The sequence below is a fragment of the Rattus norvegicus genome, chromosome 7 (assembly GCF_036323735.1).
Source record: "Rattus norvegicus strain BN/NHsdMcwi chromosome 7, GRCr8, whole genome shotgun sequence".
In the NCBI taxonomy this organism is placed as follows: domain Eukaryota; kingdom Metazoa; phylum Chordata; class Mammalia; order Rodentia; family Muridae; genus Rattus; species Rattus norvegicus.
This window is the reverse complement of record NC_086025.1, coordinates 59,267,686-59,283,967: the sequence shown is the minus strand read 5'-3', so window position 1 is coordinate 59,283,967 and position 16,282 is coordinate 59,267,686. Positions and strand designations below refer to the sequence as shown.

Here is a 16,282-nt window from a genome sequence, read left to right as displayed (position 1 = left end):
TCTATCCCCTCCACTCTTGCTCCCCTCCCTCCCTACCTCTGTTTCTCCCTTCCTTGCCCCCCCCTTTTTTCTCCAGTCACCCTTTCTCTCTTAAATTCTCAGGAGCCCAGGTTGTGTCAGGAGTAAAAGGCCTTTCTCAGTCACCTCTCTATTTCAGCCTATTTATTAACTCCCACCCGAATCAATACTTAGGCCAGGGAGCCGCAGGTCTCCTTGCTTCCATGTAATCGGGTGGAAGATTCTGTCTTCCTTTTGAATAGTGGACTGATTTTAAGCACTAGTACATGTTAAAGGAACCCTTTATAAAATGAGATGTTATTGAAAGATAGAATGATTTCTCCCCTCCCCCCCCAATCTCTCTGATGTATACAAAACTGCAGGGAACCGATATGGATTGGGAGAGGCAAGAGGAATAAAAGAAGTCTTTGTTCATTAGAGCCTAGAATTTCCAAATTAACCAAAATGAATCATTCTCTCTGTATTTGGGTGCAGCTGATTTCGCTGGCAGTGAATGGTCGCGAGCCAGTTGCTGCATTTCACAATTGTGTTGCTTGTAATTGTGACATCATAGCTGTTTGCTGATTTTTTTTATAAATCAAATCATATTTAATCAAATCCTCCTGTCAGCTTGGGGGAACAGCACCCCCCAAAGGACAGAGTCACAAGACCCTGACACTGGAGTGTTGTAGGGACATGTTTCCAGTGTTTAATCATTCAAATGTGCTTCCTTCTTAAACTGCTGAGTCCAGACTAATGGGTCAGGGTTGGAGCTAAATATTTTGTGTTTTTTAACACAGTTTTAAGTTTTTTGGTTTTTGGTTTTTCTTTTTTGTCTTTTTGTTTTGTTTTGTTTTGTTCTTTTTTTGTTTTTGTTTTTGTTTTGTTTTTGTTTTTTGTTTTGTTTTGTTTTTTGTTTTGTTTTGTTTTGTTTTGGTTGGTTTTTTGGTTTTGGGGTTTTTTGGTTTTTTGTTTTTTTTTTTTGTTTTTGTTTTTTAATGTGTGATTGCGTATATGTGTGGAGCACTGGCCATAGCAAGTGTGTGGAAATCAGAGAACACCCTGTAGAAGCCAGTTCTGTCATTCCCCATGTAGGGGTCCTGGGACTCAGGCTCACCAATCTTGGCAGCAAGCCCCGGCACACCTGTTGAGTCATAGCCCAAGCCCAGGATTCTAACACGCCCCTAGTGAAGCTATTGCTGCTAATCGTGTTTTGAGCCACAAGGTTTCGAAGTAATTTTGCTTTAAAGCCCCCATTGTAATAATTTGGAAATTGAAGCTGGAAAGGGCAAAGTTTTCACTGCAGTCCCTGGGACAACTAGGGCCTTCTTCATGCAAAGTGTGCACCTGCCACAGAGCCTCCAGCTTAGCGTTTGGTGTTTCTTCGTGCTTGGGATTCCATTGGCCCTTCACAAAGGCTGGTTGACGCATCCTAGCCGGGAGGACCTGCTCTCTTTGGGCCAAGGCTGCTTCCCATGTGCCCAGTCTCCTACCATATTCATAGCAAACTAATGAACAGCTATAATTCTGTTCCCTTTAGGATGGAAGTGTTTCGCTGTGTCCTAGCCTTCGTGCGCCTGGAGCCTAGTGTAATCCCTGGCACCGGGCCGCTTAATGATTTGAATTGAATCAAGCTGAATCATTAGAGTGATACGGAGATGACCTGCTTTGCCTATTTAAAACTATGTGTTTCCTCTGTAAGGAACTAGTTCTTCTTCTTCCTCTTCTTCCTCTTCCTCTTCTTCCTCCTCCTCCCCCTCCCTCTCTCTCTCTTTTCTTCTCCTCCCTCTCCCTCTCCTCCTTCTTCCTCTTCCTCTTCCTCTTCTTCCTCTTTTTCCTCTTCTTCCTCCTCCTCCTCCTCCTCTTCTAATATGTTCAAATTCAAAATTCTGCTGTCAGTAATTGCTGGCTCCTTTCCAGACTTACACACTTTTAAATCATATTCACTTAGGATACATGGAAAAAGGAAATAAAGACTCAGGGAGGGGGAAAAATCAAAGCTCTTTCCTTAAAAATTACTTTTATTTTTAATTATGTATCTGTGTCTGTATGGAGTTGTATGTATGTGGTTGCAGGTGCCCACGGAGGCCAGAAGCATGGAATCCCCCTGCAGCTGGTGTTTCAGACACTTGTGAACCACCCAGGTAGAGGCTGGGACTTGAACCCCAATCCTCCTAACTTCTGAGCCATTTCTTCAGCCCCACCCAAAGCTCTTGGATTCCTAAGAGTATGGAAAAAATTCCATCTGTAATAAGAGGACCTTAGCAACCATTTCTTATTTAAGGATTTTTACTGGGAGTTAGAGGGAAGGCATTTCTGAATATTTTGACAGACTCAAGCCTGTTCCCTTCTACAAATTCGAATTAGTCTTGAATCTTCAATAAAATATGCAAATCTGCAGCCTCACTTAGCATATTTGTCTTAGAAGGATTTGAATAAATTGCTGTATCCGTCACAGTGTTGAGTGAATGAAACTTGGATGCCATTCCTCATTGTTTCCTCCTGCTGTTATACTCCACCGTTACATCTTTGATAGCTTTATTATGTATAATTCACATACCATTCCACTCACGCACTCAAAGTCTACAGTTGGCATTTAGTACAGCCAGAGAACCGCGTACCCATCACCACAGTCAATTTTAGAACACTTTTATTATCCCTAAAAGACATCCTGCACCCCTCAGCAATTACTTCTCCAATTCTTACACACACACACACACACACACACACACACACACACACACCCGCACAAGACAGCCACTAGTGCATGTTCTGTCTCTGGCTGTGACTCTTCTTTACTTTAGATAAATGGGTTCACATGACGCATAGGCTTGTGTGTGACTGACTTCTATACGGCATATTCTAAGGTTCATCCGTGTTGCAACATGGACCCATACTTTGTTCCTTTCTGTGGATGAATACTATTCTAATGTATGGTTGTATGACAATCTGCCTATATAGTCATTGACTGGCAGACATTTTGTTCGCATTGTTGCAATGAATAGAGGCGCTACAATTGTTCAGGGGCAAGTAATTTTCATTCTTCCTACATACACACCTAGGAAAACAATTTTCTGAGCCTGTGAGCATGTGTGTGCATGTTATATGCACACCCATGAGTGTGTGTGCATGTGTACGTGTGCACGCCTATGTGTGTGCATACGTGTTCATAGTCTATATGCATGTAGATGCCACAAGAACATCACCTATCACTCACTGTCCAATTCTTTTGAGCGAGGGTGTCTACTGAACCCAGAGCTAGCTGTCCCTAGCACACATCCTGTCTCCACATGGTGTAAAGGTTGCAGGCATTCGTGGCCATGTTGTGGTTTCTCACATGTGGCGGGGTATGAACTCCTGTCCCTTCTGCTTGGACAACAAAGTGCTGCTACCCACTGAACTACCTCCCCAGCCCAGAGTCTTGGAGTAGCAGTGAGTTTTGCCTTTTGAGCAACCAGCTGCTTATGAAAGGACTATACCACTTTACACTCCCGCCAACCGTGTGTGAGGGCTCTAGTTTGCCCACATTCCTCCTAGCACTTGCTGCTAGTGTGTGTGAGCTGGTTTCTTGTTGGTTTTTTGGTTTTTTGGTTTTGGTTGGTTGGTTTTTGTTGTTGTTGTTAAGATTCATTTATTTTTATTTTATGTCCCCTTACGTGGATCTGAGTACCACATGTATGCAGTACCCACAGAGGCCAGAAGAGAGCATCAGATCCCCTGAACTGGCATTAACAGATGGTTGTGAGCCACCACATGGGTGCTCTGAACCAAATCCACATGTCCTTTGCAAGAGCAACAAGGGCTTGTAACTGCCAAGCCACCTCTAGCCCATTCTTGTTATCTTGGTACTTTGTTTCCCTGATAACCAAGGATCGCCAGCCTCTTTTGATAACGCTTGCCCCAGCCATATCTCTGTTGCGATTCCTACTCAGAGACCCCTCTCTTCCAACCAAGCAATTTGAACTATTGAGTTGCAGGAGTTCTTTATATATTTGTATACATACAGTCGCTTTACAAACACTTCCCTCATTCCAGTTTATCCTTTCAGTTGCTTGGTAATGTCTTGTGAATCATGAAAACCATCAATTCTGATAGAATCCGGTTTAACATCTCCTTGGTTCCTCAGGTGCCTCTGACGTCATCTGCAGGAAGCCCATGTCGAATCCAACGTCGTGATCTTCTTCAGAGTCTTCTGCTTACAGGTTGCACACGTAGGTCTTTAGCCAGTTTTGGATTAACATTTATATCTGTGTTCTTGTATATTCTCAAGTGCTGTGATCTCGGCTACCATGCAAGTCTGAACAGAGCCCTCAGAACATACCTCTCGGCGGAGTACAACCTTGAAACCTCCAGACACGAAGGCTTAGACATCATTGAAAATGCTGTGGACAATTTAGAGCCAAGAAGTGACAAGCAGAGATTCATGGAGATGTACCCTGCGGCATTCTGCCCACCAATGAAATTTGAGTTTCAGTCTCACATGGGCGATGAGGTTAGTAACTGATTTTCCCTTCTCAATGAGCCTGTTGTCTTTTCATACGTCATTTATTATGTCTTATAATTTTTTTTTTTTTGAAACAGAGCCTCTTATAGGCCATGATGGCCTCAGGCTCACTCTGCCGCCGTGGCTGGCCTTGAACTCCTGATCCTCCTGTCCTCTAGCTGCTGAGAGTACACTGTAAGCTACCACACTCAGCTGCCTTGCACTCTTTCTTAAGAGTCGGTGTTAAGTGTGTGTGTGTGCACATGTACGTGTGTGTGTGTGCGTCCTCACATCACATCAGCTGAAGTTACAGGTGATTGTGAGCTACCAGACATGGGTGCTGGGAACTGAACTCCGTGCTCTGCTAGAGTAGTTTTCTCTAAATCCCCGAGCCATCTCTACAGCCCCCGACGTGTATTCTGTACACGAATTTAAGTTTTTATCCTGTTTTACGAAAGGAGAAAAAAAAAAAAAAGAAAAGGAAACTATTTTAACTGATCATGAATGATAGCGACATATGTTATGAACAGAGGAAACCAAAGCGAAAAATGTATAAAGCATGTTATTGGTGAAAGATAGACAGAAAGACTGATGATAGATATATAGTTCGATTATAGACAGATAACTGATACACTATGGATATATGGCTAGGCAGATAGATGATGATATATAGTTAGGTATAAATGCCTATTCCTATTGTTTCTTTTCTTTTCTTTTTTTTCTTTTCTTTTTAATGCATGTGAGTACACTGTTGCTGTCTTCAGACACAGAGGAAGAGGGCAGCAGATCCCATTACAGATGGTTGTGAGCCACCATGTGGTTGCTGGGATTTGAACTCAGGACCTCTGGAAGAGCAGTCAGTGTTCCTAACCAAATGAGCCACCTCTCCAGCCCCCCTACTGTGTTTCTAATCATCCTTTTTTATTATTATTAATTAGTAAATTACTTGATGAGAAGTGATGAGTTCTGGTCAAGCACCCTTAATTCCAAAATACAAAAGAGATAGCCCAGGCTAACTCACTACACAGCCCAGGCTAACTCACTACACAGCCCAGGCTAACCTTGAACTCCTGCCTCAGCCTCCTAAGTGCTGAAACTACAGGTATATGCCAACACACGCCCAGAATGACACATACATGTCAACAAGCTGAGTATTCATCCTGCCCACCACCATCTTTCCAAATCAAGGAGCCTCTGTTTTCATTCTCCATTTTGGGTGACACTTTCAAGGGATGAAGGAGAGTAAAAGTCACAGGCTTGCCTTCAGGCTGATGTTAATAGTTTGTTACTGTTATGTTAATGACATGGGTCTGATTCCTTTTATCACCACCTCTGCTACAGAGAGCTGTAACCTCCAAGGGTTGCAAGCCCCATGAGAAGGAACCTCTGTCAGCCAGGGGCATCTCTGCGGCAAGGAGAGTAACGAGAAAGCACTTGTTTCTTGTGCAGTCTTATCGATGCCTTCATTTTGACCAAATCTATCGTTGAAGTCTTGCCCAGAATTTCTTCTTCCAACACCTGAGATAATTTGCCTCGTGAAGTCTGTAGCTCATCATGGGATTTAGCTGATACCGGGTGGGAGCCATGGTTGAGAGATGCTGCGCTTTTGGACAGCTCTGTGTCTTATACATGGTCTCAGTTCATCCCTGCAGCAGCCCCATGACTAGGAAGTTGTACAGCTTGGGTAGGAGGCAGAGCTGAGACTATGGCACAACTGCCTGCCTGCCGAGCCTAGCAACCCCTTCCCTTAGGCCTGTACAGTCCACTGGATCATCCTTTGCCCCTTGCCCTCTGCCCTCTCCCCTTGTCCTCTGCCCTCTGCCCTCTGCCCTCTGCCCTCTGCCCTCTGCCCTCTGCCCTCTGCCCTCTGCCCAGCGGTCATCAGGATTCTGAAAGCGAGGGCACTAGCATCAGCTCTAGGTCTCAGGCCCCGCTGCCATCAAAGCAGAGTTTCCTGTGGCTGCTGCCTTCCCCAAGAGCGCCAGGCCATAGCTGCATTCTGTGCTTACTGCCTTTGCCCAAGTCTGTTCAAAAGTCAAGCTTCAAGGCAGCTGTTAAAAGTAAAGACATAGACAGGCACAGTGGCGTATATCTGCCACAGAACTCAGGAGGCAGAAATGGGAAGAGTCTAAGTTTAAAGTCCGCCTGGGCTATGTAATAGGAACCTGTCTCAAAAAACTAACAAAAAGGTATTCTTGTAACTAGAGCAGTGGGAATCAACAGAGTTTAAGTAAGTATGAGACAGAAAGGCTTGATGGGCAGTGATCCCCCAGGACCCGTGTAAAAAGCCAGGCAGACCTGGCACATTTATAACCCCATGGCTAAGGGTGGGAACAGGGTGGGTGGACAAAGACAGGCACCAGAGGTTCCCAGAGGTTTGCCAGTCAGCCAGTCTAGGTGATGTGATAAGCTCTGGGTTCAGTGAGAGACCATCTCAAAACAATCTGGAAAGCAACAGACACCCCAAGTTGACTGCCAGACCCTGCATGCACACAACCAGGAAGACACTACATGCAACATAGACACACGCTCACACCCAAAACCAATAAATAAGACTCATGCGTCTGAGGCTGCCCAGGGGTGCTTGTCATGACTGCACTGTCTCCTTCTGCATCAGGTGTGTCAGGTCAGCGCCCAGCAGCCCGTCCAGGCGGAACTCATGCTCAGGAACCAACAGCTGCAGTCACGACTGGCCACGCTCAAGATCGAGAGCGAGGAGGTGAGCACGGTCCCTGGGAGGAGGTGAACATGGTCCCTGGGAGGAGGTGAGCATGGTCCCTGGGAGGAGGTGAGCATGGTCCCTGGGAGGAGGTGAGTATGGTCCCTGGGAGGAGGTGAGCATGGTCCCTGGGAGGAGGTGAGCACAGACCCTGGGAGGAGGTGAGCACAGACCCTGGGAGGAGGTGAACATGGTCCCTGGGAGGAGGTGAGCACAGACCTTGGGAGGAGGTGAGCATGGTCCCTGGGAGGAGATGAATATGGTCCCTGGGAGGAGGTGAGCACAGACCCTGGGAGGAGGTGATTGTGCTCACGGGCAGGGATCTGAACTCACACCTAAGCTGAAAGACATTCTCACATGGCCTCAGCACCATCGTCATTCTGAAAACAGTCTCCTCACTGCACCCTTCCCCTGAATCAGGAAGAGTCCTACAAGACTCTTCACAGAGGACAAACGTGAGACTTCTGCGTGCTTCTCTAAATGAATGCTTTCTTTACCAGAGTTGACTGCGTGTACATGTAAACATCGTTTGTCGTCTTCTTTTTTTTTTTTTTTCTTTTTTCTTTTTTTTCAGAGCTGGGGACCGAACCCAGGGCCTTGCGCTTGCTAGGCAAGCACTCTACCACTGAGCTAAATCCCCAACCTGGCCATGTTTTTTTTTTTTTTTTTTTTTTTTTTTTGTTTTGTTTTGTTTTTTAAGATTTACTTATTTCATGTATATGAGTACACAGTCACTGTCTTCAGACACATATCAGAGCTCCTTATATAAACTCCCGTTCACCCTCCACTGGTGTCCTAACATTTCTGTGAGTTTTTAACCTTACCATAGTGCTTGACCTTACCTTACTATTCCTGATAATTCTTTTTCCCCCCACTTAGGAAAGTTCCTAAGAAGACAGACACTTCACTTCTGTGCTCGACCATTTTCATATATGTCCCAGCTATTTTCTTTCCGGTGTTTCTTTCCAAATCCAGGATTGTGACTTCTCCACTAAGCTCAGGGCTCCTGGCTTGTTTTCTTCCTTTCCGCCTTTTCCTTTTTTGTGTATCAACCCTGAGATCTTTTAAAAGCAGGAGTCCTTAGGACTTCCAGCGGCTCCCTATGGCCCCCTCCCCTGGGCGTGCTATGCTGGGGGTTTGATTAGCATTTCCTTCTGTAAGCTAGATTCTCTTCCTGTTGGTATGAAGCTGCTTGTTATGGCCCCAAGAGGCTTGTTCTCTTCTCTTTTCTGCCTTGAATTCCTTTATTCTAGTGCCTACTCACTGGCCCCCAACATAGCTCAGAATTCTGCCTCTTAGGGTGCTTTCCCCGACTCCTGAGAGAACAGCACACATGCTCACACATATCGGTACAACATCAAGAGTTCCAATGAGTGAAGAGGGGTTCTGTTCATTTAACATTGTTTCAGCATAAGTAACTGACTTTCAGTTTCCTAATGTGAATAGAAAACTCAGGCAGCTGTAAAAATACATCAGTCTTCAGGAATTGTTGCTTTGATTATACATAGATATCTAAAATCATGAAGAGTATGGTTTTTTTTCTTTTTTTTTTTTTTCTTTTCTTTTCTTTTTTTTTTTTTTTTTTTTCTTTTTCTTTTTAGGAGCTGGGGACCGAACCCAGGGCCTTGCACTTGCTAGGCAAGCGCTCTACCACTGAGCTAAATCCCCAGCCCCCATGAAGAGTATGTTTTAATTTAGAAATATCATTTCTTTCTTGTGCTCCCAGTTTTACGGAAGTTCCTCACAGGTCTAACCACGGCATGTGCCACAATCAGAGTGTCGCGTCCTCAAGTGCACTCTTTTGTATCTGTTCAAACTATGTGCCCTCTTTAGAAATGCTTCCATAAATCATAAGCACACACTGGGCTGACATGGTGGACCTATACCTATATGTATACCTATACCTATACCATACCTATACCATACCTATACCTATACCACACCTATAACTATACCTATAACCTATACCTATACCTATACCATACCTACACCTATACCTATAGCCAGGGTCTAGGTATAAAGTTGTGACCTTTGAGGCTGCAGCCTGTGGTAATGGGTTTTTTAACCCAATGTTGGAATATGCTTTTTCACATAAATACCCATTTCTCGCGTTGTGCATACTACAGGAACAGTGAAATCTATCACAGTCCCTGCATCTCTCTAACTGGTCCCACTGCACGTTGGTTTGCAGCATCCAGACTAGTACTGACGCTCTTATTCCTTAACCACACAGTATGATCCTTTTCTCCCCCACTGCGTGTGTGTGTGTGTGTGTGTGTGTGTGTGTGTGTGTGTGTGTGTGTGTGCGCGCGCGCGCGCGTGCCATGACACATGTGGAGGTCAGAGGACAACTGACACATAGGTTCCAGGCATCATGTCAGGCTTCATGGCAGGCACATTCACCCGCTGATCCTCAATGGCCCTGTTCAAGTTTTAACTAAACTAGTTAATTTAGTGTTGTTTGAGTAACTAAAATGATTTCCAGTTCTTACAAGAATGGTGTGGAGTCACTTAGTTGATTCTTGCTTTCCTGTTTAGTTGTCCAGGACAAAGTATGTGGCTAAGAGTGAAGCCCATGACATGAGAGTCATCACCTCCCCAAAGGAAGAGTATCCAGTACTTTGAGCAGCAATAAAAGTCCAGTAATTCTAAGCCACTGGTGCCCTGAAAGCTCGGGAAAACAAATTTTGTTTTGGGGAGACTGATACAATTTTCGACCTCAGTTAACACTACACAGATGTCTAACGGGGTCAACAAGATGGCTCAGCTAGTAGGGACATTTGCTACCAAGACTAAAGAGCTGAGTTTAATCTCTGAGGCACACAGTGGAGAGAAAGAACTGATGGCCAAAGGTTATCCTCTATTCCTACACATATATAAACAACAGATAGATAGATAGATAGATAGATAGATAGATAGATAGATAGATAGATAGATAGATAGATAGATAGATAGATGATAGCGTAAGGAACATTAAAATGTTAGAAATTTTTACATGTGTAAGAAGGATAATTAGGTACATGAGGCGATTTGAAAAGCTATTAGTGATAGCTAGAGGAAATAATAAATACCAGAAAAGGTCCCACAGAAGCTACGAGTAACAGGATTATCAGAAACACGCAGCAGAAGAGCTGCTTACTGAATTCAAGGAGATAAAAAAAAGCAAGCTTAGATGTCAGCAAAGAAAATGAACTACAAGATAAAAGATTGGGAAATAACCACAAAGCAATTGGAGAACTGAGAATGACAGAAAAACAACCCCAACCAATGTGCCAGACGGTTTGTAGATTAGACGCAGATGAGAAGTGTGTGGTCAAAAGGGATAAATGGGGTGTGGGGGAGGAAAATAATCAAAGTAGAAGCAAAAGAATAGAAAATACAGGAGAGGGATTAAGAGACAAAAAGAACACAACAAAGTGTGCTGTTGTAACTAGGCTCTTGGAAACAAAATGTCAGAAACAGAGGCAGTAGCTTAAGAGGTAAGGAGAAAAGCCAGAAGTTGAATAAATCTCTCAGGTTCAAAAGCAAGCCGCAAGCTGTGTCTTTACCATGGGTGCTTCTGTGCAACTAAAGCCTGACAGCCCAAACCCTGAGACCTGCATGGTGGAAAGAGGGAACAGACTCTCGCAGGTTGTCTTCCGAGCTCCATACTCTCACTGTAACAGGTGTGCATTCACAGGCACATACATGAAGCATGTATGTATGTATGTATGTATGTATGTATGTATGTATGTACGTATCAGTGCCTAGACATAATTGTGAAACTGTAGAACCCAGGGATGAATAGAAGGCTTTAAAAGAAGATGGAGAAACAAAAGATTTCCTTCAAAGCAATGACAGATGAATAGAAAAACTTTTACTGAGCAGGAAGATGGAGGCCACAAGAAAATGCAGTTATGCATCCCATATGCTAAAGAATAACTGTCAGACACGAAAGTACCTCTCATAAGTGCGGATTGAAGATCCTCAGGTGGATGAAACAGACTCAACTAAGAAGAAGTCCCGCTGGTCACTTTTAAGATGTAAAGAGTGACATCAAAGAATCTAATAACTACACGGACAAACCACAGTGAATATTGAATATATAATAAAAATGCTTGCCAGGGAAGCGTGGCGACCTGAGGAATAAAAATGGAAGGAGAAATTGACTGCACAAAGTGATCCTCTGACCTCCAGTCGAATGCTGTGGTATATGTGCGTGTACACACACACACACACACACACACACACACACACACACTAAAATATAACAATAAAACCAGAAGCCGCATTCATCCTGCTGGTAATGAATCAGTGAAAGCTGAAGCCAAGAATGGGAAAATAATTACTAATATGAATCACAGCACTCATATCCCACTAGAACATTGATTGACAGGTTTCAACAAAGTATTCCCAAAGGGGATCCAGGCTGCCCTACACATAGGATAGCATGCTCAAGCTCAAACAGCAGGAGGAAACCCACGGAAACCATGCAAGACCTCTGCACACCAGCACAGTGGAAACCTACAGTGGCTTAAACTGAAAGGACGGACAGCGCCAACTGTCCACAAGGATGTAGCGTGACGGAAATCCCCCACCATGCTGACGGGGATATGAATCATCATTTTGGAGAACAATCCGGCATTTTCCATATACATCAGTTGTGTCCGTGTATATGTGCCGCCCTCTCCCCCCCAAAATGTGTCCACTGCACTATAACTCATAAAAGACAAAACTAAAGCATAGTCATCTGTCCATCACAGGGTGAATTATGATTTGTCCTTGCAGTAAATATCAAGTAATGGAATACGATATTTGCAAGAAATGAATCTCCCTGACGTTGAGCAAAAGGAATCAGATTTAAAATACATTCTGGGCTATTTCCATAAAATGCAGCTAACATGTTGGACAGTGGGGTGTGAGGAGAGATGGATGTGTAGTTTCATACTGGGATGTTTGCTCTCAGCATATGTAAGTTCCTAGCTTTGGTACCCAATAAGGTAAAAAGAAAGGAAGCGAGGGGAGAGGGAGGTCAGTGGATGTACTGGGAGGAAGAAAAGCATGGGGGGGCGGGATTGGAAGGATGGTGAGAGTATTGATCACGTGCACTTTTGGCTGGAGAGGTGATCACGTTGCGATTATTCATTGGACTCTATACTTCTGTGTAGTGTTGACCGCTTTGTTCCCCCAGGCGGGGCGGGTGGACTTCCAGCTACTGGCCCAGGGGCTATCTTTGTATCCTCAAATGAAAGACACACACACACACACACACACACACTCACGCTTATTTTAAATGCCTTATCTGGTACAAAGGCTGGGCACTCCTTAACCTTCCCTTGCTACCCCAGGCCCAATCCAGGAAGTGGCCAATGGCCACTTATATTCTTCCATGGCTGGTTGGCTTTCTCTCCTGCAGCTCCTGTGTCCCTCCACATCTCTCCCCACTACCACCACCCCAGTCACGCCGATTCCTCTCTCCTCCCTGCTGCGTCCTAGCCTACTCTAAGGGTTCTGCCTGTCTCCCTTTGCCCAGCCATTGGCCTCTGGCATCTTTATTGATCAATCAAGAACCAATTCAGGGGGCTGGGGATTTAGCTCAGTGGTAGAGTGCTTACCTAGGAAGCGCAAGGCCCTGGGTTCGGTCCCCAGCTCCGAAAAAAAAGAACAAAAAAAAAAAAAAAAAGAACCAATTCAGGACAAGGACCGTTAGCCTTTGGACATGCAGATTCCCGACTGAATCAAAGCATTAGAACCAATCTCCAACCCTTATGGCCTGTGTATTTTTTTCTGTTTGCAGTTTTGCCTTAATTTAAAAGGTAAGAGTGAGTAGAAATGACACTGACTGTCTCCAGTGAGATGTACAGAAACACGGACTGGTGGTCTGAGGTCCAGTGGGCCAGGCTCTCTTTCCTTACCTACCATGCTCTGTAGTATTCTCTCCCTAACTGACCGACTCGTGGAGTAGTATAGGGTTCACAGGACAGGATGCTAATGACAGAAATGCATTTCTGTTCCCAGGTCAAGAAAACAACAGAAGCCACCCTCCAGACGATCCAAGATATGGTCACTATTGAGGACTACGATGTGTCCGAGTGCTTCCAGCACAGCCGATCCACAGAGTCTGTGAAGTCCACTGTGTCTGAAACCTATCTGAGTAAACCCAGCATCGCCAAGAGACGAGCTAACCAGCAAGAAACTGAGCAGTTCTACTTCATGGTGCGCCCACTCCCTGCCCCCCAACCTCTCTTGACAGAGCCTGGGACCACACTTGCCCAGTAATTTCTATAGTTAAGATTGCCAGAGTCTTTCTGGAGGCGTTGATTCTAAAATATGGTCACCTGAGCACCCTCAAAGTTCCCCGATTCGGCCAGTCTGGGTAGAGGTTAGGAGTTAGCACCTCTCGAAAACAGGCTGGGGGAGGGGAGCTACAGCACTGTGGGGATGTCTTATTGGTTTACTCATCCATCTTACTTTTGAGTTGGATTTCTCTCTGAACCAGCGAGCACCTAGGGTCTTCCTGTTTCCAACACCACCCTAGTGGTTATGGGCACACCCTGAGCTCAGGCCTCCAGGCTGCTTGCACAGTAATCGCTTTTCCCCCCAAGTCCAGGCCTTGTCTGCTTTGACATGGGTGCACACCACAGGGGACTTTGCTGAAATGCAGCCTGTTTCAGCAGGACTGGGGCGGAGGAGTCCCGAGCCTGCATTTCCAACAGGCTCCCAAGAGAAGGCTGAGTCTGCTAGCCTAGAGATTACACTTTGAGTACAGAATCCTAGGAGGCAGACAGGTAAAGGGGTAGGGTTTAACGTCCCCCCTGGGAAGTTCCTTGACACTGGAAGGTCTTAAGTTCCTGCCTGGCCTTTCTGCAGAAACTTCGAGAGTTCCTGGAAGGCAGTAGCCTCATCACAAAGCTCCAAGCTAAACACGACTTGCTGCAGAGGACTCTTGGAGAAGGTGGAGTACTGGGAGCAAATGGGGGAGCGGTCTGGCATGTGTGTCCTATCACGGGTGTTCTATGAAGCGCATGAAGTCTGTGAGTGTGTGGCCCTGGAAATCAAGGCTGCTGTCCTATGATAAGATTTCAGTTGAACTGAGTGCCCTGATAATTGTGTTCTCACTGAAGCCATTTTAATCTGGAAAGTAGGGCCAAGGAAGAGGAGTGACTCGGGTGGGGAGGTTCCATTGGGGAAGGACCCACAAGTACTGACCCCAGTCTCTGCCTTGGGCTTCTTTGTCCTCTAATCTCACCCTGTCCATTTGAATGGGCTGGTACCTGTCTCATCTGTTGCCTTTTGGGATTCTAAAACCAGTTTGTCCAGTCTGAGGAATCCTCTTTTTTTCATTAAGTATTGTTGGTAGTTGAGATATGATTTGATGGAATATGTATGATAGATAGATAGATAGATAGATAGATAGATAGATAGATAGATAGACAGACAGACATACAGACACATGCACGCACAAACACACACACACACACACACACTCTTACATTGCAGCATCTGGTAACAGAAACAATAGCACCAAACACTAACAAAGCGCTCTCAGAGACATGTGTTGTTTCGAACCATATTCTCAACAGGGCCCTGCCAGTCTCCTCATCTTTCTGAGTGAGGAGACAGGAGTAGGGGCACACTACAAACAGAGAGGACTACACAAACATGGCTTCTCTTCTCTGCCTTCATAAACATGTAGAAAGAAAAACGAGTACACATAGGCAAAGCCCTGGCTTATTTAAGGGTCTCCAGGTCTAAAGCTTCGGTTTTCTGTTTACACTGGATCCTGCCGGGCATTGTACAAAATGAAAGGGGGCACTACAGAAAGGGGTGGGGAATGAGAGGACTAGGTCAAGGTGTGTGAAGGGCTGAATTCAAGAGACTCCCAGAGCTGGAAAGGTGGCTTCACCATTTTGATTACTTGTCGGGATCTGAGTTGGGTTCCCAGCACCCACCTGGTGGCTTACTCCAGTTCCTGCAAATCCGATGCCCTCTTCTGACCTCTTTAGGAAACACACAGAGAGAGAGAGAGAGAGAGAGAGAGAGAGAGAGAGAGAGAGAGAGAGAGAGAGAGAGAGAGAGAGGAGACTCACAAACGTGCAGGCAATACACTCATGCACATAAAATAAAAATAAATCCTTTTTTTTTTTAAGAGATTCCCATCTTATACCTAAGTTCTTGCTTGCTGCCACTCTGGAACCTTTCTTGCCCATAAAGCAGTATATCCACCACCTTACCTTATGGTTTTCTCCTAAGAACCCCTCATCCTTAGAGAATGGCCGCAGGGCAAAAAGTTGTCCTGCATGACTTCCGGTTCCCTGGGCTCCAAGTTGAACCTAAAGAAAAAAGGGGGAGGGGTTTAAGTATTCAAAAGCATCAAGGTTAAAAATCAAAACAAAAAACATACAAAAAAAAAAAGAACAAATGCAGTGTGCTAACTTTAACTAAAATCTGAATCAAAAGGTAAAACTTATGAAGGCCATTTTAAGCGTAATGGGAAATGGATACGATCTACAGGTTAAATATTGCTGGCTTAGTTTTCTTCTGTGTTATAATTATACTATGGTTTTAAAGAAGAATGTCCTTACTCTTAAATTTAAAAGAAAAAAGAAAAAAAGAGCTTGCTGGAATGCCACAATGTCCTGAGCTTACTTCCTGGTATCATGGCTCAGGATTTTCTAAAGGACAGACAATTATGAAATCTAAGTGAAGATGGTCAAGAAATTTCTTGTACTGTTCTTTGATTTCTTCTGTAGGTTTAAACTTTATTTTTAAGCCTTTTTATCTTTGAACAGTTTTTCTTAAATAATCATGTCCTAGCCTCCCCCGCCCCCTTTTTTTCCTCATAATAAATTCCTTTTTTTCTTCTTCCCATTTTCTGCAAGTGCCTGATATTTGGAACAATGCCCTCGAGGTCCTTTGCTGCCCCCAGAGCATAACTTCTCCTCAGTGTGGAGAAATGCTTGAAATGTTTTCAGACATGAAAGTGCCCCCTCTGAGACTGAGAGCCACTGTGGACATGGTGAGCCACGGGGGGTGCTCACTCTCGGCACCAAGAGCAGGCAAACGTTACCGTGGCTCGGAGCCACATTCTGAAGCTTTTATGG

At 44.8% G+C, this 16,282-nt stretch overlaps 1 protein-coding gene across 2 annotated transcripts in view; it reads left to right on the top strand.

Annotated features, from left to right (window-relative positions):
- Srgap1 (SLIT-ROBO Rho GTPase activating protein 1) overlaps positions 1-16,282 on the top strand; it is a 264,594-nt gene that overhangs the window by 195,633 nt on the left and 52,679 nt on the right. For both annotated transcript variants that reach the window (XM_008765403.4, NM_001191784.2), the window contains exons 7-10: positions 4,268-4,489; positions 7,098-7,199; positions 13,197-13,394; positions 14,049-14,133. In XM_008765403.4, the coding sequence (XP_008763625.2) occupies positions 4,268-4,489; positions 7,098-7,199; positions 13,197-13,394; positions 14,049-14,133 (607 nt within the window). The remainder of the gene's footprint in view (positions 1-4,267; positions 4,490-7,097; positions 7,200-13,196; positions 13,395-14,048; positions 14,134-16,282) is intronic.